The sequence below is a fragment of the Peromyscus californicus genome, unplaced genomic scaffold (genome assembly GCF_007827085.1).
Source record: "Peromyscus californicus insignis strain IS unplaced genomic scaffold, ASM782708v3 Scaffold_4__1_contigs__length_199733344, whole genome shotgun sequence".
In the NCBI taxonomy this organism is placed as follows: Eukaryota; Metazoa; Chordata; class Mammalia; order Rodentia; family Cricetidae; genus Peromyscus; species Peromyscus californicus.
This window is the reverse complement of record NW_026294562.1, coordinates 187,293,586-187,318,913: the sequence shown is the minus strand read 5'-3', so window position 1 is coordinate 187,318,913 and position 25,328 is coordinate 187,293,586. Positions and strand designations below refer to the sequence as shown.

Genomic DNA, 25,328 nt, shown 5'->3' with positions numbered 1-25,328 from the left:
GAGTGAAGGAAGGTGATATGATACCCTTTTCTGGCCTCTATACCTACATTCACACAGACATACAGACATAATGGTTTTTTGTTTGTTTTTTCAAGACAGGTTTTCTCTGTGTAGCTTTGATGCCTGTCCTGGATCTGGCTCTGTAGACCAGGCTGGCCTCAAACTCACAGAGATCTTCCTGGCTCTGCCTCCCGAGTGCTGGGATTAAAGGCATGTGCCACCACCGCCCGGCTCATTTTATAATCTTTAAAAAGAGGGAAGAAACCAGGAAGGTTGGCTAGGAAAGAGATGAACATGATTTCTCCCCCAGAGAGTCCCATGAGTACTTGAGAGATATAAGCCACCGTGGTTTAGCAAGTCGCGCAGAGGAAGAGTGCTTGCTAGCATGTACGAGGCCCTAGCAGTCCTATCCCTAGCAACACACACAGAGATTCGGGAGGAAAATCTCACCTTGGCAATTCAGAAACACAATGTCTTGGCGATAGAGGGGGTGCAGTTCAAAGTGCTGGAGTTCAGTTCGTAGCACCCACCCTAGCAGATCACAACTCCAGTTCCAAGAGAGATAGATAGCTCAGAGGTTAAAACTGCTGACACCCTCTGGCCTCCACAACCGGACACAGACACACAAAAGTAAGTTAAAAAAATACAACGTCCAAGCTGGGTATGGGTTGCCCTTGCCTTTAATCCCGGCACTTGGGAAGCAGAGGCAGGCAGTGAGTTCAAGGCCAGCCTGGTCTACAGAGCTGATTCCAGGACAGCCACAGCTACACAGGGAAACCCTATCTCATATATTCATTCCAATTTGAGTGCAACAGTTTTCTCCAAAATGCACTCATTTCCCTGTGTTTCCCAGCACAGTCTCCTGACAGTTCATGCAACACTGGTCTATCTCCTAAGTACCATTCATAGCTGCCTTCTCCTTGACTATCTGTCCAACGTACCCTTGCCCGGTTGGGACCCACTCCATCCAGATCTGATCCTGCCCCTCGCTGCTGAAATTCACCTGAATATCACATACATAAAACACACCCATAGAAATTCCAGGATCTGGCTGGAGAGACCGCTCAGCGGTTAAGAGTACTGGCTTCTCTTCCAGAGGACCCAGGTTCAATTCCCAGCACCCACATGGCAGCTCACAACTGCTTCTAACTCCAGTTCCAGGCATTTGACACCCTCACACAGGCAAGACACCAATGCACATAAAATTAAATAAGTCATTAAAAAACATTCCAGGATCATATGAAACCTTTTTTTGCTCCTGTAACTTGGAAAACATTGCAAAATTTGGAAATGAATGAAAAACAAAAAATAAAAAGGGAAGGACACGACTGCTCTTAGGTATGGTGGAGGTGAAGGTTTATTGTAGACAGAAGGGAGAGCATAGCCAAAGAGATATCTAGGAGAGTCCAGAGAGAATATGACCCTGAGCTGGGCCATGTGAGAAGAGCAGGGAGGGGAGAGGGGAGAACCAGGAGACCAAGAGGCCAGGAGGGTAAAAGGTAAACAGAAGGGCCATGCAGCCAAAACAGCTGGATTATATCGGGAAGGGCAACTGGGAGAAGGGCAGCCCAACCCCTGAGCTGGAGTAGTTTAGGGAAGGGATCGAGTGTGCTAGCCAGACTCTGTCACAGGCAGGGACTAAGGAATGCAGGAGGGACCTGGCAGCCAGGTCTGCTTTGATATGTTAAATAGGCAGGTCAATCAGCCTTTTGTCCCAGGTTTGAGACTTAACAGGAAGTACATGGGAGAAGGGCCAGTTAGGACACATACTCATGGGGTAAGAAATGTCTTATGTTTTTCAGTGTTTACCAAGACCTATCTGCATGAATCCCTCTTCTCAGAAGGGCATTACGCCCACTCCTTCCCCTACCTGGTTCAAGAATACCTTCTGGAAGACACTAGAAAGAACAGCTAGAGGGTTGTGGGTGCCGATCAGCTGGTACAAGGCCTTCAGTTTAATCCTCAGCACCCGAGCCCCCAGGCTGTGGTGAAGCACGCCCGCACACCCAGTTTTTTTTTTTTTTGGGGGGGGGGGTGAAGGCAGGAAGCTCAGATGTTCAAGGTCATCCTCGACTACCTAGCAAGTTTGAAGCCAGCCAGAAATACACGAGACCCATGTAGGTATGTATGTATTTACCAGACAAGAGTCTCATTGTGTAGCTCTGGCTGGTCTGGAACTTGCTATGTAGATCAGGCTGACATCACATTCACAGAGCTCTTTCTGCCTCTGAGATTAAAGGTGTGCAAGCCCCTATTTTAAAATACAAAACACAGAGCCGGGAGGTGGTAGCGCACGCCTTTAATCCTAGCACTTGGGAGGCAGGCGGATCTCTGAGTTCGAGGCCAGCCTGGTCTACAGAGTGCATTCCAGGACAGCCAGGGCTATACACAGAGAAATTCTGTCTCGCTTTCCCTCTCCCCGCCTCCAAAAAAAAAAAAAAGAAGAAACAAAACTAAACACAGCTGTAGCATCCAGTGATCTGCTGTATTGATTCGGAAAAGCAGCAGAGGACGAAGCTGGACTCCTAGTGCCTTCCACCCGTCGCCCCAGAGAACCACAGACATTTAGAGGTGGCTTGCCGGGTGGGGAGGGAACTCTGCGTTCAGCGAAGGGTGCTTGTGAGTTGACTCGAACTCCTCCACCTCCCTTGCACCTTCTGGAATCTGGACGCAACCGCAAGCTAGGCAAAAACCGCAAAGAAGGCGTGGTACTATAGACACCCTCGCCAACGCAGGGCACGCCGGGAGAAGTAGTTCTCTGTTGCTTCCCAAGAATAGCCTGTACGAGGGCCTCAACTATAAGTCCCAGAGTGCACTGAGCTCGACAGCCTCTGGCGGGCCAGGGTTCCCCACGGCCTATGAACGGCTTCCTGCCAGATCGGACCCATTGGAGTGCCAGAACTGCGGAAAGGGCGCACCGTGGGGGCGTGACCTGGGGGAGGAACGCAGGGGAGTAAACTTGGGAGGTGTATAGGGAATCCCAGGGAGACACAGAGTCAGAAGCCCCCACCCAGATAGTCACAGGGAGACACGTGAGACCCCAGAGACAGAGTCACAGGGAGATCCAGAGTCAAAAAAGACACAGCTAGATATTGTCACAGGGAGACATTGAGGGGGCAGGCCCTCAGAGATGGAGAGTTACGGGCAGACACAGACTGGGGAGAAACCTCCAGAGACGGAGCTGTAGGGAGAGACAGAGAGGAGAAGTCTCTGAGACAGAGACGGGGAGACACTGGAGGGAGTCTCCCTGAGACGGGGCGGTCACAGGGAGACACTGAGGAGGGTCGAGATTCCCCGGGAGACAGAGTCACCGGGAGTCACCGAGGAGGGAGAGTCTCCCAGAGACAGTTACAGGGAAATGGGGAGGGCGAGGAGACCACTAGAGACAGAGTCACAAGGAGAGGGGGAGGGATGCCCAAGGACAAAGAGGGTCACGGGGCCAAAAAGAAAAACCCTGAGTGGGTCAGAGAGAAAGGGACAGAAGGAAAGAGGCACAGGAAAGGAGGGACAGGCAACTCTTCAGGGAGAGCATCCCCTAGCGACTGCAGGGGAGAAATGCAGAAGCAGAGAGTGACGGACATCGGGAAACGCTGAACTTAACTGGCAGAGGTGAAACAAGGAACCCAGATTAGTGGAGAAAAGACCGGGAAAGGCAGGGAGATGGATACGAAAACATTTCACCATGTAGGGCATGAGGAGAGACGTGAGCAAGAAAAGGAGAGAGGCAGAGAGGGGCGGGGGAACCAGAGAGAGAACACAGAGGAAAGGAGAGACAAGAAGTGGGAGAGAGAGGAGAGACACACCCAGAGGGAGGCATGTCAGTAAAGCCAGAGGCTCAGAGAGCGATAAAAGAGCCCGCAGCATCACGGAGAGTGAGACACGAGCCTCTCCGTTCATCCGGAAGTCCTTAGCACTGAACACAAAGTTTCTTGATTAATATGAGTAATATGGCCAGAGACACACAGAGACACACAGATCTAGCCCAGATTCAAGAGCCATGCAACTGAGTGGGGAGGAAGATGGGGATGTCGGGGCCAGAATGACAGACTGGAATGTCTTTGGGGAGAAGGGGGATGGACAAGACTCAGAGGACGTCCCCTCCCTGCATACCGCCTGCGGAATGGGTGTGTGCACGTGGAGAGGAGGGAGGGGCATCTGTCCTGGGCTCTGGGGGGGGAGGGGGCGCCTTTAAGCTGAAACCCCGCCCCCTTGGTCGTCATGGCAACGCCTCTCCCCCACCCCCCCCACCCCCAGCTTCTACATTTCAGCAGGTGCCGGGAGCCGGAGCTCCCGCCGCCGCCCGTGCCTGCGGCTCCTCGGTGCCCCTGCCTGCTGCTCTGACCTCACCCGCCTGCTCCCGCCTCGGTGCAGCCGGTGCCGGGGTGCCGCTTTCTGCCCTGCGCTGCGCACCGTTAGGTGCCTCGCCCCTGCCCTTCCCATCTCTGAGTCTACGGAGTCCCCCTTTCCCGTCCACCTGTTTCCTCAGAAAAAGGGCCAGATCGTGGTCCCTGCTGCGTTCCTGGGGCCATGGCGGGTCTGGGCCCCGGTGGAGGCGACTCAGAGGGGGGACCCCGACCCCTGTTTTGCAGAAAGGGGGCGCTGAGGCAGAAGGTGGTCCACGAGGTGAAGAGCCACAAGTTCACCGCTCGTTTCTTCAAGCAGCCAACCTTCTGCAGTCACTGTACCGACTTCATCTGGTGAGGGAAGCGCGCTGGGGGAGAGGGCTGGAGAAAGAGGGGACTTGGGGGCCCGTCATGTCACACTGGCCCCCAAGCGATTGAGCAGAGGGGGGCTGCAGCCCCCACTCCTGGGCTTAAGGATGGGGGGGATGAAGCCTGGGTTCTTGGGTCTGAGGGAGGAGGGGCTGAGAGCTGGATTCCAGGGTCCAAGGGAAAAGGAGCTGGGACTAGAATTTCTGGGTTCCAGTAGAAGGAGACTGAGACTCACTCACACACCTGGGTGAAGGTGGGAAGCCACAAACCTGTCTTGCAAGGATGGGAGGGCCCTGTACCCCTCTCTGCACTGACCTTAGATCCTTGATTCTTCCAGGGGCATTGGAAAGCAGGGCCTGCAATGTCAAGGTAAGAGCTGGGACCTGGACTCCTGGGACCCCCGAGGGTGGAGGCTGGGGCCTCACAGCTGAGGCGGCTGGCACACGTGTTCTGTGGTCCCCAGAGAGGCGCGGGGGAGCCCTGGGCGGGGGGTGTGGCAGAGACACAGCCTGTGGTGGGGAGGAAACTCTGATGGCAGGGCCACCGCGGAGGTGGTGCTGGGGGCCCCTCCCTCGGCCGGCTCCAGGTGGGGACAGATATTTGGAGAATCTGTTTCCATGGGAACAGGGAGATTTGGAAAAGGGGAGCCGAAGGGGGGAAGGGGCTCGGCGATGCAAAGTCAGAGCCCCCCTCCCAGACTGCCGTTGCTATGACAACACCATCCATCCTAAAGCAGGGGCAGGCCGGGTGGGGTCACTAATGGGCGGGTGGGGGCCGGGCGAGGGGGGCGAGTCCTAAAACACCAGCTGCCACTTGGCTGAGAACAGAGTGACTCAAGGTGGGGGGCGGGCCGAAGCAGCGCCCCCAGACTCACTTCTGTTCAAGTTGCTGCTCTCTGCTGTGTCTCAGGATATTTCTGTTGTTTCTCTTCAAAACCTGTCTTCCTCTCTTCTTGCTTTCCTCTCTCTCTCTCTCTCTCTCTCTCTCTCTCTCTCTCTCTCTCTCTCTCCCCTCTCTGTATGCGCACGTGTGTGCATTAGCGGGTTGTGTCACTGTGTTTCTCTGTCTCTTTTTGTTTTCCTTCAAGTCTATCTCTTGGGGGTTCTGGGTCCTGCTCTCTCTGTCTCTGTATCCCTCTCCATGTGACTCTTGGTCTGGGTCTCTCCTCTGTTTTTCTCTCCGTTGGACTCTCTCCGTGGGAACTCCTCTTTTTGTGGTTTTCTGTGGGCTGGATGTATAGCTCAGAATTTGTGTCTATTGGGGGTCTCTCCTGCCTCGGTGTCTCTTGCATTCTCATCTTTAGTCTGCAGCTTCGTGGTTCACCGCCGATGCCACGAATTTGTGACCTTCGAGTGTCCAGGCGCTGGGAAGGGCCCCCAGACGGACGTGAGTGCCCAGACACCTGGTTCTTCCTCCTCAGGCCATGTCCCCGCCCTCACCCCCTCGGCGTCCGTCCCAATTTCTCTTGCTATTTTTAAGGCTGGGAGGGGAGGGGGGCTGGAGAGATAGGGGGAGCTAGTCTGGCCCAGATTCCTTGCCCTTGGCCTGAAAAGGGGGACTGAGAAGGGGCCTGGAAGAGGCTAGGGACACAGGTGAGGGGACAGAAAGGAAGCAGGGGTTGAAGGGACCAAAAGTCATCATTGGAAGGATGAAGTTGCCGTCGGCCGAATCCATGCCAGTACCGAAATAGTAAAATAGGTAGAGAGAATCTCAGAAGATGGTCAGAGATGCAGGAAAAGAGAAATTCGAAGCCACGTCATGGCACAAGCCAGGTATCCTAGCACTTAAGAGGTGGAGGCAGAACGATCTGAAATTGAAGGCCAACTTTGTCTACATAGCAAGTTCCAGGCAAGCCTGGATCTAACTGTCTTAAGGGTGTGTGTGTGTGTGTGTGTGTGTGTGTGTGTGTGTGAGAAATAGGAAGTGGTAGAGATAAAAGACGTTTAGATGTTTAGGGAGGCTCAGAGAGACCCCACAGTGCACAGACACCCATGCAGTCGCACACGTGAATGCACTCAGATTCATATCCACCTTGCCCTGACACTCTGCACAGCAGGGGCTGAGGAGCACAGTCAACTCTGGGCACTTGTTCCCTTCCCCCTCTTCACCTTTTCATTAAATCTCTGATTCTTCCCCTGTGACCTCGCAGTGACCAGTGGAACTGCCTATGGTAACAGAGATGTCTTCTTTCCATGGCTGCCATCAGCAGCCTACAGCTGGCACAAAACAGGGGTGCTCTGAGGAGAAGAAACCTAAACAATGGTTTTGCTCAGATTGATTTAAATTTGAACAGCTACATTGCTGAACGGGGTAGCATAAATCTAGAAGTTTCCAATCTTTTTTTTTTATTTTATTTTTTAATTTATTTTGCAATACAATTCAGTTCTACATATCAGCCATGGATTCCCTTGTTCTCCTGAAGTTTCCAATCTTATGTTAGCAGTTCAGCAGAGTGTTTCTTCCCAGAGTTTGATACAAGGCAAGAGATGGTCATATGATTCATAGAGAGTGAAGCTAGCAATTGGGAGGCTGATGAAGGAGGGTCACGAGTTCGAGGCCAGACTGGGCTAAATAGCGAGACGCTATCTCAAAGAAAAAGCAGGAGGAAAGATCCACAGAGGCTCACGAGGCACCTGCCTCCTTGTCAGCTGAAGAAAACAGGAATTTGCTTAGAGAATGTGGCTACATAGAACATATATTGAGCACCACTGTGTACCAGCGCCAGGGTCTGTTGTTGCCTGCCTGTGCACCTGCTTGCCTCCAACGCTAGCTGTGTTTTATGAGGTCCTGATTACATACATACTCATCAACTGTTTTACACCCAGTGTAGGCTTGAATCTGTATAATTGCTCATAAGATTAGATTAGTTGCTTCTTCTTCTTCTGTTCCCATCTGAGCAGAGACTCGTGAACTAGAACACATGATCTGAATGTCAGTCCCTCTTCGAATGAGGAATTATCTCTTGGAGCTCTTCTTTCTTTCTTAAAAATTTTAAACACATTTTAAAGTCTTTTCTGTTCCTTTGGGAGAGATCAAAAGTCTTTTTGGTTTCTTTCAGAGGTCTTGTTTTTATTGTATTGTTTGAAGCAACATCTTACTATATAGCCCTAGATGGCCAGGAACTTGTTATGTAGACTAGGCTGGCCACATAGAGATCCATCTGCCTCTGTCGCCTGAGTGCTGGGATTAAAAGTATGCCCCATCATGCCCCGTGTTTTTCTGTTTTTTTTTTTTTTTTTTTTTGTTATTGTTGTTTTGTTTTGTTTGTTTTTAGATAGGATCTCTCTATGTAGTCCAGGGTGCCTTCAAACTCCCCCATTCTACTGAGGACTCAGCCTCCCAAATGCTGAGATGACAGGTGTGTGTCAAAACAGATGGCTTAATTACTTACGGTACATCTTAAGTTCCTAGGCTAGAAAGTGAGGTGAGAATTGTGCCTACTTGTGGGGTCATTTCCCAGCTTCAGTTGAGTCAAACACTTGGGATAGTATCTTGAACATAGTAAGTAAAAAATTGGATCATCGAGATGGCTCAGCTGGAAAAGGCATTTGCTGCCAAGGCTAGCAACCTGAATTTCATCCCTGGGACTCATATGGTGGAGGAAGAGAATGGATGACTGCAAGTTGTCCCTGACTTCCACATGTGTGCCCCCCCCCACACACACATACACGCTCGAATGAGTTCAAAACAGAAAACTAGGGACTGGTGCGGTGGCTCCATGGTTAAGAGTGCTTGTTGCTCTTGTAAAGAACACAGGCTCAGTTCCAAGATCCCACAAGGTGGCTCACAACCATCCAGTTCCAGGGAATCAAATGCCCTCTGCTGATCTCTGTGGACACCAGGCACACACATGGTGCACATACATACATACAGGCAAGACACTCATTCACACACAATCACAAATCTAAAAAAGTGAAGATAGAAATCTCACTAAAGCCGGGCGGTGGTGGCGCACGCCTTTAATCCCAGCACTCGGGAGGCAGAGCCAGGCGGATCTCTGTGAGTTCGAGGCCAGCCTGGGCTACCAAGGGGGTCCCAGGAAAGGCGCAAAGCTACACAGAGAAACCCTGTCTCGAAAAACCAAAAAAAAAAAAAAAAGAAATCTCACTAAAACAAATGAAAGCCTGAGATTATCTTAATTTTCCTCCCTTCAGGATAATTCTTTCAATGATTGCTCAGAGAAAGTTAAATCTGAGGCTGCGGCTGTAGCTCGGGGGTGGGGGGGTGGGGTGGGGGGTGGCGCAGAGCACCTGCCTAGAAGCCCTGGGTTCTGTCCCTAGCACTGACCATGGTGATGTTTATCATGGTGACCGTGAGATACCTGGAATCTCAGTGGTAGAGGCGGGAGGATCAGGACTTCAAGACCATCCTGACCTACACAATAAGTTCCAAGCCAGCCTGTAAAAAGAAAGAAAAGAAAAACGGGGGAGAGGGATAAAGAAAGGAAGGGAGGGAGGGAGGAGGAGAGGAAGGAAGGGAGGAGGGAAGGAAGGGAGGAGGAAGGGAGGAAGGAAGGAGAGAAAATAATTTTCCAAGAATCAGGCATTACCCTGTAGGGTGGTGTGTGGGTGGGGAAGGTACTGGCTGATGTCCTAAATTCCTGCATAATCAGACCCTGGGCATTTAATGTCGCTTTAAGACATAGAAAGAATATTTATTTCTGTTTGACAGAGGAGGTTGCTGGGGCTCAAAACTGGGAAATGAATCTGCTCAAAAAAAAAAAAAAACCCCACACATCTGGGAAGTGACCTGGCTGTTATTTGAACTCGGGGTTCTTCAGGGCCAGCAATAAAACCCCTCCTAATAACCACAGCCCCGAGATAACTGCGGTCAGACTAGCAGCAACGGGCTTGTCCCACATAATAAGTTCTGCTGTGAGCCTCCCATTAATCTAGTCAGGCCCTCTGGTGCGTGCTGTAACCGAGTCTTCGTCTCACGTGGGGGCCAGCGAAGGCGGTGAGTGGAGGACCTGGGGCTAAGGGTGGCTCACAGGTCCTCGGCAAGTTGGGGGAGGTATGGACATGGGAAGGCTCCTGGGAACTCTCATCTGAGTGCTCTGACCAAGTGTCCCGTTGTGAACAAGACCTCCCCGAACATCCCTTTCGGAGCCTCCAGCTTCGGGTTTGCCTCTTCCTTGTTTTCCTCCATGTTTTCTTCCTCCCACTCTTCTCTCTCCTCTCACTTTCCTTTCCTTTTCTCCTTCCTGCTCCTCTGTTCTCTCCTCCTCTTCCTCTTTTCTCCTTCTCTTCTTTCTTTCCTTTCTCTCCCTCCTCCACATTCTCACCTCCACCCCTCCCTCCTCCACCCCTCCCTCCTCCTCATTCTCCTCCTTTTTCCTCCCCTCTCTTCTTGTCTTCTCCCTCCTTCTCTTCTCCACTCTCCTTGTTCCCATCCTCCTCCTCTCCCTCCTCCTCCACCTCTTCTCCCTCCTCCCTTGCCTCCTCTTTCTTTCCAACCATCCCTTCTTTTTGAAACGCAGGGACCAAACCCAAAGCCTCATGTATACCAGACAAGTGCTCTATCACCAGGCAGCACCCTTAGCCCCTTTAAAATTTTTAGACGGGGTATCACTAAGTTACCCAAGCTGGCTTTAAATTCTCTGTGTAGCTCAGGTTCGCCTTGGATTTCTGATCCACCTGTCTCAGCTTCGGGACTAGCTGGGATGGCAGGCTTGCACCGTCAGGCCTCTGATGGTCTCCACCCCTGCTTCATTTCCCTCCGAAACAGCTATGGCCATTTGTCTTACCATCTTTTTTATTTATTATTTACTGTGTTTACTGTTCTACCTCCTTCCACTGGAAAGCAAAATGTCAGCTGACCAGGGTGTTTTTTTTTTCCTTTCTTTTTGTATATTTCGAGACATGTTTTCTCTGTGTAGTTTTGGTGCCTGTCCTAGATCTTGCTCTGTATCCTAGGCTGGCCTCGAACTCACAGAGATCCGCCTCCCTCTGCCTCCCGAGTGCTGGGATTAAAGGCGTGCACCACCACCGCCTGGCGGGTTTTTGTTTTTTGTTGTTTCATTTTTTGACAAGGGTGTTCTGTTTTTTGAGAGAGTGTCTTGAAGTTGCCCTGCAGCCAAGGGATGATGCTCTTCAATTCCTGACTCTCTGGCATGCACCACCACACCCAGTTTATGGGGTGTTGGGGACCAGAGGATTCCATGAATGCCAGACAGGCATTTTATAGAGCTACATCTCCAGTCCCTCCATGTGACAGATTTTTTTTTTTTTTTTTTTTTTTTTGGGTTTTTAGAGACAGGGTTTCTCTGTGTAGCTTTGCGCCTGTCCTGGAACTCACTTGGTAGCCCAGGCTGGCCTCGAACTCACGGAGATCCGCCTGTCTCTGCCTCCCGAGTGCTGGGATTAAAGGCGTGCGCCACCACCGCCCGGCACAGATTTCTAATTGTATTTATTCAGTGCTGGGCTTGGCACACAGCAGGATCTCAGTGAATTTGTGTAGACTGAAGGGAGTGAGATAGAGCAGAGAGCTGACAGAGCAAGGCCAAAGGAAGAAAACGTAAAAGGGTTTCTCTCTGGCTGGGGACACTTCTCTGTTGGTAGTTGTATGCCAAACATGGTGGCCCAGGCCTAGGAGCTCAAGGTCATCCTCTACTACATATTGTTTAAGGCCCGCCTGAACTAAATGAAACCCGGTCTCATAGCCTAAAAATAAAAACAAAAAATTCCAAGGCTGGAGAGATGGGGAGATGGCAAAGCAGTTTAGAACACTTGCTGCTCTGCCAGAGGATCTGAGTTCCGTTCCCAACACCCATGTCGGGGAAAGTTCACACTTCCTGTAACTTCAGCTCCAGGGGATCTGACGCCCTCTTCTGGCCTCTACCTTCACTTGCTTTCACATGCAGGCATGCATATGCAAAAACAATACTAAGTCATTTTTTAAAATCACCTCTCTTAAGGTTTTAGGACCCTCCCCCAACCTTATTTCCCTAAATGACTCTTCTCTGCCCCCCAGGACCCTCGCAACAAGCACAAGTTCCGCCTGCACAGCTACAGCAGCCCCACCTTCTGCGACCACTGTGGCTCTCTACTCTACGGGCTGGTGCACCAGGGCATGAAATGCTCCTGTGAGTGTGCCAGGCAGGATGTCTGCTGCCCCAGCCCAGATCGGGCACTAGAGGGCGCTCCTTCTTCAACCACAGCGCAATGTCTGGGGTGCAGGGGGAATTTAAGGTGGGGTTGGTGAGCGCCTGGGCCTGAAATGCTATCTCCAGTTTTGTCGCTCCAGGTTGCGAGATGAACGTGCACCGACGCTGTGTGCGCAGCGTTCCCTCCCTGTGCGGTGTGGACCACACCGAGCGCCGTGGACGTCTGCAACTGGAAATCCGAGCTCCCACGTCAGATGAGATCCATATCACTGGTGAGGCCACGCCTCTTCACTCGCCACGCCCCCAACCTGGAGCTGAGGCAGGGTGTTCTATGCTGGGAACCAGGATGCCACTACCCCCCCCCCCCCCAAACCACCGTCCACATCCCTGACCCCATCTGCGCTGGGCTCCTTCTATCCACCCCCTTTCTAGCAGAACACCTGCCTTAGTCTTCCAGCTGTGATCTCATGTAGCCTAGGCTGCCCTCAAACTAGATATGTAGCAGAGGCTGGTCTATAATTTGTGGCCTGCAGGACTCTACTTCCCAAATGTTGGGTTTACAGACATGCAACACCATGCCAGGTTATGATTTGTGTGTGTGTGTGTGTGTGTGTGTGTGTGTGTGTGTGTGTGTGTGTGAGTTTGTGCTAGCACTGTGAATTGAACTGAGGAATTCATTATGCTTATCAAACACTCTATCCTTGAGCTATACCCCCCACCCCCATCTCAGATTTCTAATTAGTGGCCATTGAGAAGATGGGATGAAAGGCAAAACGTGACTTACCCAGCAGAGTCCTCCTCCAGACTCCTGAGTCCTAGTGGAAGAAATACACTGATTTCTGGGCACATGCTCCAGGCAACAGGCCTTATGTCCTGCATATAGGTGGTAGAAAAATAAGTCACAGAGACAGGAGACTGACCTTGAATTATGTTTAAAAAATTTATTTTTAGATATATTTATTTTCTGTATGTCACTGTTTTGCCTGAATATACATATGAGCACCATGTGTGTACCTCGAACCCATAGAGGCCAAAAGAGGATGTCAGATACCCTGGAACTGGAGCTATAGATGGTTGTGAACCACCATGTAGGTGCTGGGAATCAAACTCAGGCATTTTGCAAAACAACAAGTACCCCTAATGACTGAGCCATCTCTCCAGCCTCTTTATTACTTTTCAACATTTCTTAATCTGTTGGGTACTTGTGTACCTGTGTGCATGCATGTGTGTGTGTGTGTGTGTGTGTGTGTGTTACAGTGAGTGTATGAAGGTCAGAAGACAACCAGCAGAAGTCATTTTTTCTTGCTGCGTCAATCATCAGGATTGGTGGCAGGCACCTTTACCGTTTGAGCCATCTTGCTGGCTGTGATCCTGAATTCCCGATTACTGGCTGTGGGAGGGCTGGGAGCTATTTCCTGGATCTCTAACTCAAGTCATCCTTCCTTGCTTTCTACCTTCAGTTGGCGAGGCCCGAAACCTCATTCCTATGGACCCCAATGGTCTGTCTGATCCCTATGTGAAACTGAAGCTCATCCCAGACCCTCGGAACCTGACAAAACAGAAGACGAGGACTGTGAAAGCCACACTGAATCCCGTGTGGAACGAGACCTTCGTGTTGTGAGCTCTGGGGCTGTGATGACTGACAGGGCAGGATCTGAGGGTCCTAGGAGCCCATACAACCCTGGAGTGCTTGTGTGTGGGGGAGATGTTAGGATAGAGGAAACCTCTAATAAGGGACAGGAGAAGGTGGGAGACAGAAATGGAATGATCGGGAAAGAGGGACGGGCGTTCAGGAGGTGAGAGACAGGGCTCTGGGTGTTTTCTCCCCCTCAGTGCCCTACATGTCAGAGTGAGGTGATCAAAGGAGAGACAGAGTGAGGAAGACAGGACTCTCAAGAAGCAGACCGAGGGGCTAGAGAGAGGGCTAGTCTTGAAGCATGAGTACCGAGGACCTGGGATCTCAGCACCCGCAAGGCACAGCCTCCTGTAATTCCAGTTCCAAGGGACCTGATGTCCTCTTCTGGCCTGTACAGGCATCAGGCACACATGTCGTGCTTAGGCACGTGCAGGCAAAATACTCATACATATACAAAACCTTTAAATTGTTAAGGAAGCAGTCAGGGAACCAGAGAGGCTGATGGACACGTGGGTGCTCAGATAGGCGGTCAGAATAAGTGAGAACAGCGGGGGGGGGGGGGGGGGGGGGGGGGGGGTGGGAGGTCTAGAGAAGAGTTCAGAGGAAGAAAAAGGAAAAGAAGTGGGGTGGCGCAGGAAAAGAAGGGCAGAGGGACAGATAGACAGACAGACCGAAGCAATTAGTTTGGTGGAAAAAAAACCAACAAGAGACTGGGCATAGTCGTGGTGCATGCCTGTAATGGCAGCAACTTGGGGGTTGAGGCAAGTTCAAAGTTAGCCGGGACTACATGGAGAGACTTTGTTTCAAACAAACGAAAGAATGAAAGGAAAGGAGGGAGGGAGGGAGTAGGTGAGGGAGAGAGGAAGAAGGGATAAAGGAGGGGAGGAAGGAAAGAGAGGAGGAGAGGAGGGGAGGGTGGTATGAAAGTGACAAGGACAGAAAGGGAAGCCAGGGCATGAGGACAGAGACTCAGAGGAGGAGCTCAGAAACTCAGAGTAAAGAGAGAAAAGGACCAGGGAACTGACTGGAAGGAATCAAGAAACTGGGAGGAATGGAGAGAGCTTGCGGCAGTAGGGTCAGAGGTGGGGCAATGAAGCGGGGAGCCATGACTTCCGCTCCTCACTCTGCTCCCACTCTTCTCATAGCAACCTGAAGCCAGGGGATGTGGAGCGCCGGCTCAGTGTGGAGGTGTGGGATTGGGACAGGACATCCCGAAATGATTTCATGGGTGCAATGTCCTTCGGCGTCTCAGAGCTACTCAAGGCTCCGGTGGACGGATGGTGAGGAGCAGGGCTGGGCTGGCGGCGGACCTGGGTGTCACCTTCTCGCTCCATATGTGGTCTCTCTTTTAGGCCACCATCTTCCCCCCCACCCTCCCGCCTTTACTTTCCAGCATAGCTCCTCCCCTTTCTCCTCTTCCTCTTCTTCTTCCTCCTCCTCTTCCTCTTCTCTCCTCCCCTGCCTCTCCCCTCTCTCCGTATCTCACTCTTTCTCTCTCTCCATCTCCGTGTCCGTCTTTCTGTGTCACTTACCTCCCTTTGGATGTCTTTGCCTCTCCCATGGGTGCCCTGCTTCCCCCTATCCCTGCCCGGCCCTGGTCTCCGTCTGTATGTCAGGTACAAGTTACTGAACCAGGAGGAGGGCGAGTATTACAATGTACCGGTGGCCGATGCTGACAACTGCAGCCTCCTCCAGAAGTTTGAGGTACCCTGACCGACTGATTGGCTTCCCCCAGGGGAGCCCAGCCCAGCCTCCCCAAGTTCAAAGCTGGCTTTGCCCTCTATCCCTGGGCTACCACTGGTACTGGGACTACAATTCCCAGAAGACTTCAGGGCCCCTTCCTCAACTATTCTTAGGGGTCTAGGCCACAGGGTCTCATGGGAATTGTAGTTCCCCATCCCCATGGCTTTGGGGTCTTAGGGGCCCTTGTGGGCCTTTGCTCTAGGGCAATTACCTACCTCTCAAGGGGTCCTGACTGTGGCTTTTCCTCTCCTCCAGGCCTGTAATTACCCACTGGAACTGTATGAGGTGAGTATCACTCAGACAGACATCTTTGGATCTAATCCTCTGATTTCCTGTCTTCAATTCTGCACACAGAAATTGAGCACCTACTTTGTGTTTGCTGAACAATATCAGTGGCTACATGAGGCAGGGCCACCATCATAGGTATTTGAGCTCAATTACTGGTAGCTCAGGGGACCTCAAAGGTCTGGAGGAGGCATTTGAGTGGACAGTGAAGGCTTCTCCTTGAACTGGCCTTTGAGCTTTGCTGTCTCTCTGTGGTCAGGACACTGTTCTCCTCCATTCAGTCACTCGCTCATTGAACACTATTTCCTGAAGCATGGTGCCAGCATAGAATCAGGCCATTCCCTAGGGCTCCTCTCTAATGAAGGAGGCAGCCTGAGACATCAGAACAGGAATGTGTTTGATGGTGGAAATAGCTTCAGGCACCAGGGAGCCAGCACAGCCTGAGAGTCAGGACAACTTCCTAGAGAGTGCAGACGGGAGGAAGGAGAGAAGAACACAGGGAGGAAGGCAGTAAAACTATTTCCCTCCTTTGCTGTTTTTTTTTTTTTTTTTTTTTTTTTTTAAAAAAAAAGGCACATCTCTGTATACAAGGCAAGGGTCTAGATCTCTATGCAACTGAGAAGACAAAAGAGTCCCTCCTTCATACAAGTCACCCATGACTTAAGACATGACATCTGGTCTAGTAGTGCAGGCCAGCCATTCCAGCTACTCTGAAGGCTGAGGCAGGAAGATCACAAGTTCACGGCTTGCCGTCTACAGAATGATTTCAAGAACAGCCCGAGCAATGGAGTGAGTTCAAAGACAACCGGGGCAACTTAGTGAGGCCCTGTCTCAAAATAGAAAGTAAAGGTGGGGATGCGGGGATGGGGGGACATGCTGAAACTATAACTTAGCAATTGAGTTCTTTTCTAGAATCCCCCAGTAAGCAGCTGGGGGCATGGCTCAGTGGTAGAGCACCTGCCTAGAATCCACCAGTGAGCAGCTAGGGGTGTGGCTCAGTGGCAGAGGCCCTGTCTAGAACCTCCCAGTGAGGGGTTGGGGTGTGTGGCTCAGTGGTAGGGGCCCTGCCTAGAATCCCCCAGTGAGGGCTGAAGGTGTTGTTCAGAGGTAGAGCACCTGCCTGGAATCCACAAAACCCTAGATTCAGCCCTCTTACTATTATTTTTTTAAATGCATGACCATATGTTAGGAAGTTATAAGCGATAAGGAAAACAATGAGCATTGAGTAGCACTGGGAATTCTGTTGGTAATGCTGCAGTCTTCTTTGAGAAGCATTGGGAATTCTGCTGATAATAATGTGAGCTTGCAGTAAGAAGGCTTCTCTGAAAAAGGAACTGTTGGGCAAAGATCTACATTAAACAAGACAATGAGTGAGGATCCCCAGAGAAGGGCCTTGCAACAGAGGAGGGGGCATGTGTGAGACCCCGAGGGAGGAGCCAGAGAGGAGGGTTGGGAGCAACAAGGACAGTGATGTCAGGTCAAAGGGTGTGGGGGAAGGAAAGGAGACAGCATCAGAGAGGATGCCTTGTCATCCCTCAAGAGGACGGCTGTTCTTAAGCCAAGCAAGAAGGGAGGGTTCTGGGCAGAGCTGTGTTGTATCCTGAGATAATGTGGATATTAAGCTGGGCATAGTGGCACATGCCTTTAATCCCATCATTCTGGAGACGGAGACAGGTGGATCTCTGAGTTCGAGGCCAGTCTGGGCTACAGAGTGGGTTCCAGGAAAGGTGCCAAAGCCACACAGAGAAACCCTGTCTCGAAAAAACAAAACAAACAAAAAACCTAACTATGTAGCTGAGGCTGACCTTAAACTTCTGAGCTTCCTGCCTCCCTCTCCCTAATGCTGGGGTCATAGGCACGTGTCACCATACCCAATGTGGACTAGCTGCTTAGTCTATGAGTACCAATGATTGTCTATGACTGTGTGTGGTGTTGTCCTCAGCTGTCTCCACAACCAGTAAGCATACATTAGTGTTACCAATGCAGACCCACTATGTGACAGACCCTGAGCTGGGTCCTGGTGGGGTAGAATAGTAATAGAAGACACAAGAATCCTTGATAACCTGAGCATGGCAGTCTAGACCTATAATCCCAGCACTCATGAGGCTGAGGCAGAAGGATTACTATGAGTTCAAGGCTAGTGTTGGCTGCATAATGAGTTCCTAGGGTACAAAACATGTTTTGTGCCAGGATGAGCTACAGTGTGAAGCTCCCTCTCACAATGAATGAGTAAATATTAAATTAATGAATGACTAGGGCTGTAATTCAGCTGCTTGCCTAGTATGCCTAAGGACCTGGATTCACTCATCAGCACCATATAAAAGTCCCTGAAGCCAGGCAGTGGTGACACATACCTTTAATCCCAGCATTCCAGAGGCAGAGGCAGGTGCATCTCTGAGTTCAAGGTCAGTCTAGTCTGCAAAGTGAGTTCTAGGACAGTCAGGGATACACAGAGAAACCCCATCTCAAAAAAAGTCCCTGAGAGGGCTGGAGACATAGCTCAGTGTTAGCATGCTTGCTTGCCTAGCTTGTCCAGGCCCAGTAAGAGGTAAAGAGGTGCATGCTGGGTACTGTTCTAAGTGATTTGTAGATGTTAATCACCAACTCCTGCTAACTTTGTTGGAAATCATACCTATTACACTTACATTGTGATAAGGTTATGAAGAGAACCCCCTTGGTGACTGGGTCCCAAATCCAGAAGGTCAGACTGCTGTTCTTCACAAGAAGAACAGGTTGGATGACTTGTATCTGTATCCTAGTGCTTGTGAAGTAGAGGCAGGCAAATGAGGAGCTCAAGGCACATGGTCAGTTTGAGGCTGGTCTGGACTACATGAGATCTTCATACGAAGAAACAAAAACTCTTTGTATTTCTTCCTGTCTTTCTGTGTCCATCCATCCATCCATCCATCCATCCATCCGTCCGTCCGTCCGTCCGTCCATCCATCCATCCATCCATCCATCTATCTATCTATCTATCTATCTATCTATCTATCTATCTATCTATCTATCTATCTCATATACAGCTACATATGCGTTTTTCCTTGAACCCCAGCTCTGCTCCAGTCACTGTATCTTAGAGAACAAACAGGCTGCTGCAGGGTCTCCCAGGGAGAAAGCCAGCAGCCACACTGATAGATGCTAATTATGCAGGGCCACTCAGGAGCTGTCCATGGTAGCACAGAGGCCTCAGGAGAGGCGTCTGACCCTGATAAAACCATCAGGAGACACCTGTGAAGGAGACGCTTGATTCTGGTCTAAAGGAGAAACAATTTGCAGGAGATGGGGCAGGACAGCCTGCAAGAAGACTCAGTGTCACTTGCCCAGACCTTGAGGGGAGACAAAGGACTAGGTGAATGAGGCCAGGGTCTGTATCATGGTAGGAGAGGGAGGGGCAGAGAGAAGAAGGACACTCCGGACCGATCAGAGCCTGGTTTTGAAGCTGCAGGGAATAAAATCTTAATACACAGAAGTCGTGAGAGGCTTTGAAGGCAAAGGAAGACATGACCTGATTTATTTATTTTTAAATTGGTCCTTCTGCCTGCAGAGCAGAGAACATATCAGACAGCATGGCAGTGGATGCAGAGGGATGTGTGTGGCAGCTGTTGCAGTTTAGGCAAGCCCCCCCCCCCCTGCTTCCCCACAACAGAGGTGGAGGTGGGAAAAGATGAGAACACTCCATCACTGGAAACACAGTGTGGTCCTCAGACCAATAGCAGGCGGTGTCCCCTTGGATCTTGTTTTAAGTTCTTAAGCCTCATCTCCAGAAAACCTGGGGGGGGGGGGGGAATGAGACTCCACTGTTTTTTGTCGATCCCTTAAGGAGTTCTGGTTTAGAGGCTAACAGGTAGAAATCTATAGACGTGAATTCTTTGGATTTGACTAGGTGTGAGTTAAATAATAGGTCCACCAGGCTATGGAGAGTCCCTCCCTCCCTCCTTCTTTCCTTTCCTCCCTTCCTCCTTCCCTCTCTCCCTCCCTCCTTCAATATCTCTCTCCTTTCCTTATTCTTTCCCTTTCTTAATTTTTTTACTTTGTCTTTCCCCCTCCCTCCCTCCCTCCTTCCCTCCTTCCCTCCCTCCCTCTCTCCCTCCCTCCCTCCTTCCCTCCCTCCCTCCTTCCCTCCCTCCCTCCTTCCCTCCCTCCCTCCTTCCCTCCCTCCCTCCTTCCCTCCCTCCCTCCTTCTCTCCCTTCCTCCTTCCCTCCCTCCCTCCTTCTCTCCCTCCCTTCCTGCCTTCTTTCTCTCTCCCTCCTCTCATTTTCTGAGACAAGGTCTTGTGTAGCCAGACTGGTCTTACGCTCTCCATCCTCCTGCCTCAGATTCCTTAGTGCTGGGGTTACAGGCAAGCCTAGTCAGAGAAAGTTGTTATTAAGCTAAACACAGGACAATGCCATTTTCTCTCCATTCTGTCTCTCTTGGTCCTTTTCATTTTGGGGTGCTGTGTCTCTTGGGGACATCTCCAGGTTCTGACTGTCTCTGGATCTCTCTCTCTCTCTCCTTTCTCATAGAGAGTGCGGATGGGCCCCTCTTCCTCCCCCATCCCTTCTCCATCCCCCAGTCCCACGGACTCCAAGCGATGCTTCTTCAGTGCCAGCCCAGGACGCCTGCATATCTCTGACTTCAGCTTCCTCATGGTTCTAGGGAAAGGCAGTTTTGGGAAGGTTAGATTTCTGGGGTTCTGGGGGAGGGGAGGAAGCTTGCAGAGAGGCTGGATTTCTATTTCTTAGGCATGAAGTTTGGGTGGCAGACGCACTAGGCTCCTGTGTCCCTAAATGAATTAAGATGGGTTAAGATTGGGTATCTGGGGGTTGGAGAGATGGCTCAGTGGTTAAGAGCACTGGCTGCTCTTCCATAGGACCCGGGTTCAATTCCAAGCACCCACATGATGGCTCACAGCTATCTATAACTCCAGTTCCAGGGGATCTAACACCTTCATACAGACATGCAAAACACCAATGCACATTTAAAAAAAACCAACTTGGGTATCTGGATATTTCTGCTATAAATAGCTCAATACGGGGCTGGTAAAATGGCTCAGCAGGTAAGGGCATTTGCCACCAAGATAGCAAAGGAGATCAAGGCTCTGGCCACCAAGCCAGACTACCCAAGTTCGATTCTCAGGACCCATGTGGTGGAATAATAGAACCAACTCCCCCAAGTTGTCCCAGACTTCCACGCACTCACTGTGGCACTCACAGCATACCCATAACAAATAATTGTAACAAAAATTAAATCTGCCAGTACTTTTCTTGAGAGGAGTAGATGCAATTTTAGAACACCCAGGCCCCTAGGGGAGGAGGAAGGGGGCTCTGATCCTGTGTTCTGTGTGACGAGTGGGGCAGGGCCCTGCAGCATGGAGTTTCTCAAATGGACTGGCCCTTTTGCACATCTCTCTGTAGGTGATGCTGGCTGAACGCAGAGGTTCTGATGAACTCTATGCCATCAAGATCCTGAAAAAAGACGTCATAGTCCAGGATGACGATGTGGACTGCACCCTAGTGGAGAAGCGTGTGCTGGCACTGGGAGGCCGAGGTCCGGGAGGCCGGCCCCACTTCCTCACACAGCTTCATTCCACCTTTCAGACACCGGTGAGGAAGGATGGGGTGGGCTCGTGCTTTAGAAGGCTGAGTTCAGGGAAAGGCAAAAAGAAGCTTGTGCTCTGAGAGGATGTGGCCAGTGCTGAGAGATGGCTCGGTGGGTCGGAGTGCTTGCTTTCACAAGTGTGGGGGCCTGAGTTTGAATCGCAGTCCTCACTTAAGAAGTCAGATGTGGCTGTGTGTTCTGTAGCCTCAGCGTTGAGGGTCAGAGACAAGTGGGTCCCAAGAGTTCTCTGGCTAGTCAGCCTTGTCATGCTGGTGATTTTCCAGTTCAGTGAAAGACCCTGTCTCAGGGCAATAAGAGAGCCAGGAAGACACCATGACTTCCACACGGGACACATGGGTCCACACGCCCTCACACTCACATGCATGTAACCACACTGGTATATATGCCGCATACAACTATAAAGAAATTGTTAAAATGAGTGAATAAGGCTGGGGGTGGTGGTGTGTGCCTTAAATTCCAGGAGTTGGGAGGCAGAGGCAGGTGGGTCTCTCTGAGTTGGACACCAACGTGGTCTACAGAGCGAGTTCCAGGACAGCCAGGGCTACAAAGTGAGACACTGTCTCAATAAAATAAAAAAAAAATAAATTAAATAAGTGAGTTATGTGGCAGGATGGTTCAGTAGTGAAGAGCACTTACTGTTCTTGAAGAAGACCTGAGTTTGGATCCTATGTGCATCAAATGTGCAGTGGTCATAACCACTTGCAACTCTCGCTCCAGGGGGATCTGATGCTTCTGGTCTCTGGGCATTCCCATATTCATAAGCACATACCTGCCTCCATGATTTAAAATGATTTTAAAAATTAATTTTCTTTATTTTTTTTTTACTTTTTGTTTGTTTGTTTGTTTTGTTTTTTGAGACAGGGTTTCTCTGTGTAGCTTTGGAACCTGTCCTGGAACTCACTTTGTAGACCAGACTGGCCTGGAACTCACAGAGATCTGCCTGCCTCTGCTTCCCAAGTCCTGGGATTAAAGGCATGTGCCACCACCACCCGGTTTTGTTTCTGTGAGACAAGGTTATTCTATGTAGCCCTGGTATCCTGGAACTCACTTTGTAGATCACGCTGGCCTAGAATTCAGAGATCTACCTGCCTCTGCCTCCCGAGTGCTGGGACAAAAGGTATGAGCCACTACATACCATAAAAAAATTTTAAAAATGAATGAATGTGGTCAGTCAAGTGAGAACCAATGGTGTGGAGATGGGGGTGTCATGCAGGACATGGCCAGAGGATGGGATCTGAGTGGGTATTGGTCAGAATGTCTGTGGTTCCTGTGAACTCTGTTTCCAATGCCTGTGGCCAGTGTTCTGTGGCTTTGATCCCAGGAATGAGTTAGATGGGAATGTTTTCTTCTCTTTCTTTTTCCTTGAGACAGGGTCTCATGTAGTCCAGGTTGGTCTTGAACTTGCTGTGTATTGGAGGATAACCTGTTTATATCATGCTGGGGATCAAACCAGGGCTTTGTGAATGCTAGGCAAGCATTCTACCAACCGAATTGTATCCCCAGTCCTTAGGGATGTCTCTAATTGGACATGCCCAGAATGATTGGGCTTCCATGGTGAGCTCATCACTTTTGGATTCTGACTGAAGGATGAGTCATGAAAGGGTGTTTCCCCGAGACTGAGGGATTGAACAAGAAGTTAGAATCCTCAGGGCTTGGGGAAGTATGACTTCACTTTCCCTGGTTTCTGACCGAGCAAAAATTAATTGCAGGCAACTGAGTGTAGTGGCAAATATTTGTCATCCTGGCATTTGGGAGGCTGAGGCAGGAGGATTGCCATGAGTCTGAGCTGAACCTAACCTACAGAGTGGAGATCCTATAAATAATAGTAGGGATGTCTAGAGAGATGGCTTACTGGGTAGGAACACTTGCAGTGCGCACATGAGGACCTGAATCTGAATCCCCATCACACACGTAAAAAACCAAGTATGGCTTCATGAACACCTGTAACACCGGTGCTGTGGGGGTGGGGATGGAAACAGTGTCACAGGGTTGACACTGGTTGCCGCCTTAGCTCTGGGTTCACTAACAGTCTCTGTCTCAAAGGAATAAGGCAGAAAGTGATTGAGGTGGGCGTTCTATGTCCTCTGATCCCATACATGCACACATACATGCACGCACCATCTGCATTTCCCCCCCTAAATAAACAAAAACTAGTAGTTGCAAGTGAAACCTGACCACTTTTGGTCCCAGGCAGCCAGAATTGCGTGCGTGCGTGCGTGCGTGCGTGTGTGTGTGTGTGTGTGTGTGTGTGTGTGTGTGTGTGTGTGTGTGTGTTATGAGATTCAGTGCTTCTGGGTTTCAGTCCAGTCCTGTGGGTCTCTTAGAAAATTGGGTAATCAGAGTAACAGAGATAGGGCTGAGGAGATGCTCAGGTATCAGGGTTAGAATCTCAGAACCTTCCTGTGTGTTTGTCCAATTCTTCTGGATTACTGGCTGAGTGGATCAGGAGGTATCCCTGTCTGTCCCAAGTGGGCAGGAGGAAAGAGCTGTTCTTAGACAGCTCTGTCAGACCATCCCTGTGATTCCAACACTTGGAAGTCAGAGGGAGGAGGATCATGAGTTCAAGGTTGTCCTCAGTTACACAGTGAGTTCAAGGTCAACTTGGGCTACACGAGACCTTGCTTGTCTTGTTTGTTTTTCATTATAGGATTTCCCTGTGTAGCCTTGATCACCTTGGAACTTGCTCTGTAGACCAGGCTGACCTCAAACTTAGAAATTTGCCTGACTCTGCCTTCCAAGTGCTGGGCTCAAAGGCGAGCACCACCACTAGCTGAGACCCTGTCTTTGACAACAATAACAAAAAGCCTTGGAGCTAGAGAGATGGTCCAACAGTTAAAGACACGTATTGCCCTTGCAAGTGGCTCAGGTTCAGTTCCCAGCATCCACATGGTGGCTACAACTGTCTTAGTCTCCAGTTCCAGAGCGCTGAATATCCTTTTCTGACACTCAAAGGCACAAGGCACACATGTGGTGACATATATACACGTAGCCAAAACACTTAAAAAAATGCGGTTGTGGCCCAGTCCTTTAATCCCAGCTCTTGAGAGTCAGAGGCAAGCAGATTTCTGTGAGAGGCCAGCCTGGTCTAGAGAGTGAGTTCCAGGACAGCCAGAGCTACACAGAGAAGCCCTGTCTTGAAAAACCAAAACTAAACCAAAAAGCTTTTCTGTCCAAGTGTGGTGTGTCCCTGACACTAAGCCACACCTGCTCCTCCTCAGGACCGGCTGTATTTCGTGATGGAGTATGTCACTGGAGGCGATTTAATGTACCACATTCAGCAGTTGGGCAAGTTTAAGGAGCCCCACGCAGCGTAAGTCTCAGCAATGGTGAAGGGAGTGGTGGGTGGGAGGGGTGGTCTCATCATTGACCTTCCAACTTTCCACCTGCTCCTCCAGATTCTACGCTGCAGAAATCGCTATAGGCCTCTTCTTCCTTCACAACCAGGGCATCATCTACAGGTCAGTAGCCCCAGCACTTTCCCTGGAGGGAAAATGGGTTCCTTGGAGGGGATGGGATTCCGACACACAGCTCCGGATTGTTGAATGCTAGTTGCCTTGGGTCTTGTGTCCCGTTGCTGTTCTAAAGTACACCACAAGGGGGCTGGAAAGCTTGTTCAGCAGTTGAGGTCCTTGCAGCCCTTGGAGAGGACTGAAGTATACTGCCTGTAACTCCAGCTCCAGGAGATATGACATCCTCTTTTTGTTTGTTTGTTTGTTTTGGTTTTGTTTTGGTGTTGAAGACAGGGTTTCTCTGTGTAGTCTTGGCTGTCCTAGAACTCACTTTGTAGACCAGGTTGGCCTTGAACTCATAGAGATCCACCTGCCTATGCCTCCGGAGTGCTGGGATTAAAGGCGTGCACTACCACTTCTCGGCCATGACATCCTCTTTTGCACCCTGCCCCAGACACCAGGATACCCCCCACACACACACACACTTTTGAACCTAACAAAAACAACCAAGGGAGGAAAAGTTTGGTTTGGATCACAGTTTCCATCATCGAGGAGAAGTCAGGGCTATTCACACACACACACACACAGATAAGAGTAGAGAGCATTAAGGGCAGTGGTGGTGAATGCCTTTTATCTCAGCACTGGGGAGGCAGAGGCAAGGGGAGCTCTGTGTTCAAGGCCAGCCTGGTCTTCAGAGGGAGTACCAGGACAGCCAGGACTACACAGAGAAACCCTGTCTCAAAACAAACAAACAAACAACAACAACAAAAAACAAGACCAGAGAGCAATGAATTAA

General features: G+C 50.4%; 2 protein-coding genes across 2 annotated transcripts in view; one reads left to right on the top strand and one right to left on the bottom strand.

The window, feature by feature from the left end:
* Positions 1-196: 196 nt before the first annotated feature.
* LOC128125539 (uncharacterized) lies at positions 197-5,453 on the bottom strand. Its single transcript, XM_052763027.1, has 2 exons — positions 5,028-5,453; positions 197-2,932 (listed from the first exon to the last, which is right to left on the bottom strand). The coding sequence occupies exons 1-2, from the start codon at positions 5,436-5,438 to the stop codon at positions 2,354-2,356; spliced, it is 990 nt and encodes a 329-aa protein (XP_052618987.1). The 5' UTR covers positions 5,439-5,453; the 3' UTR covers positions 197-2,353.
* Positions 4,260-25,328, top strand: part of Prkcg (protein kinase C gamma) — a 28,412-nt gene continuing 7,343 nt past the window's right edge. The window contains exons 1-13 of the mRNA XM_052763025.1: positions 4,260-4,697; positions 5,050-5,081; positions 6,016-6,098; positions 11,685-11,796; positions 11,958-12,089; positions 13,278-13,434; positions 14,599-14,733; positions 15,070-15,157; positions 15,452-15,481; positions 19,988-20,140; positions 20,879-21,067; positions 24,302-24,393; positions 24,479-24,541. Of these exons, the coding sequence (XP_052618985.1) occupies positions 4,528-4,697; positions 5,050-5,081; positions 6,016-6,098; positions 11,685-11,796; positions 11,958-12,089; positions 13,278-13,434; positions 14,599-14,733; positions 15,070-15,157; positions 15,452-15,481; positions 19,988-20,140; positions 20,879-21,067; positions 24,302-24,393; positions 24,479-24,541 (1,436 nt within the window). The 5' untranslated portion in view covers positions 4,260-4,527. The remainder of the gene's footprint in view (positions 4,698-5,049; positions 5,082-6,015; positions 6,099-11,684; positions 11,797-11,957; positions 12,090-13,277; positions 13,435-14,598; positions 14,734-15,069; positions 15,158-15,451; positions 15,482-19,987; positions 20,141-20,878; positions 21,068-24,301; positions 24,394-24,478; positions 24,542-25,328) is intronic.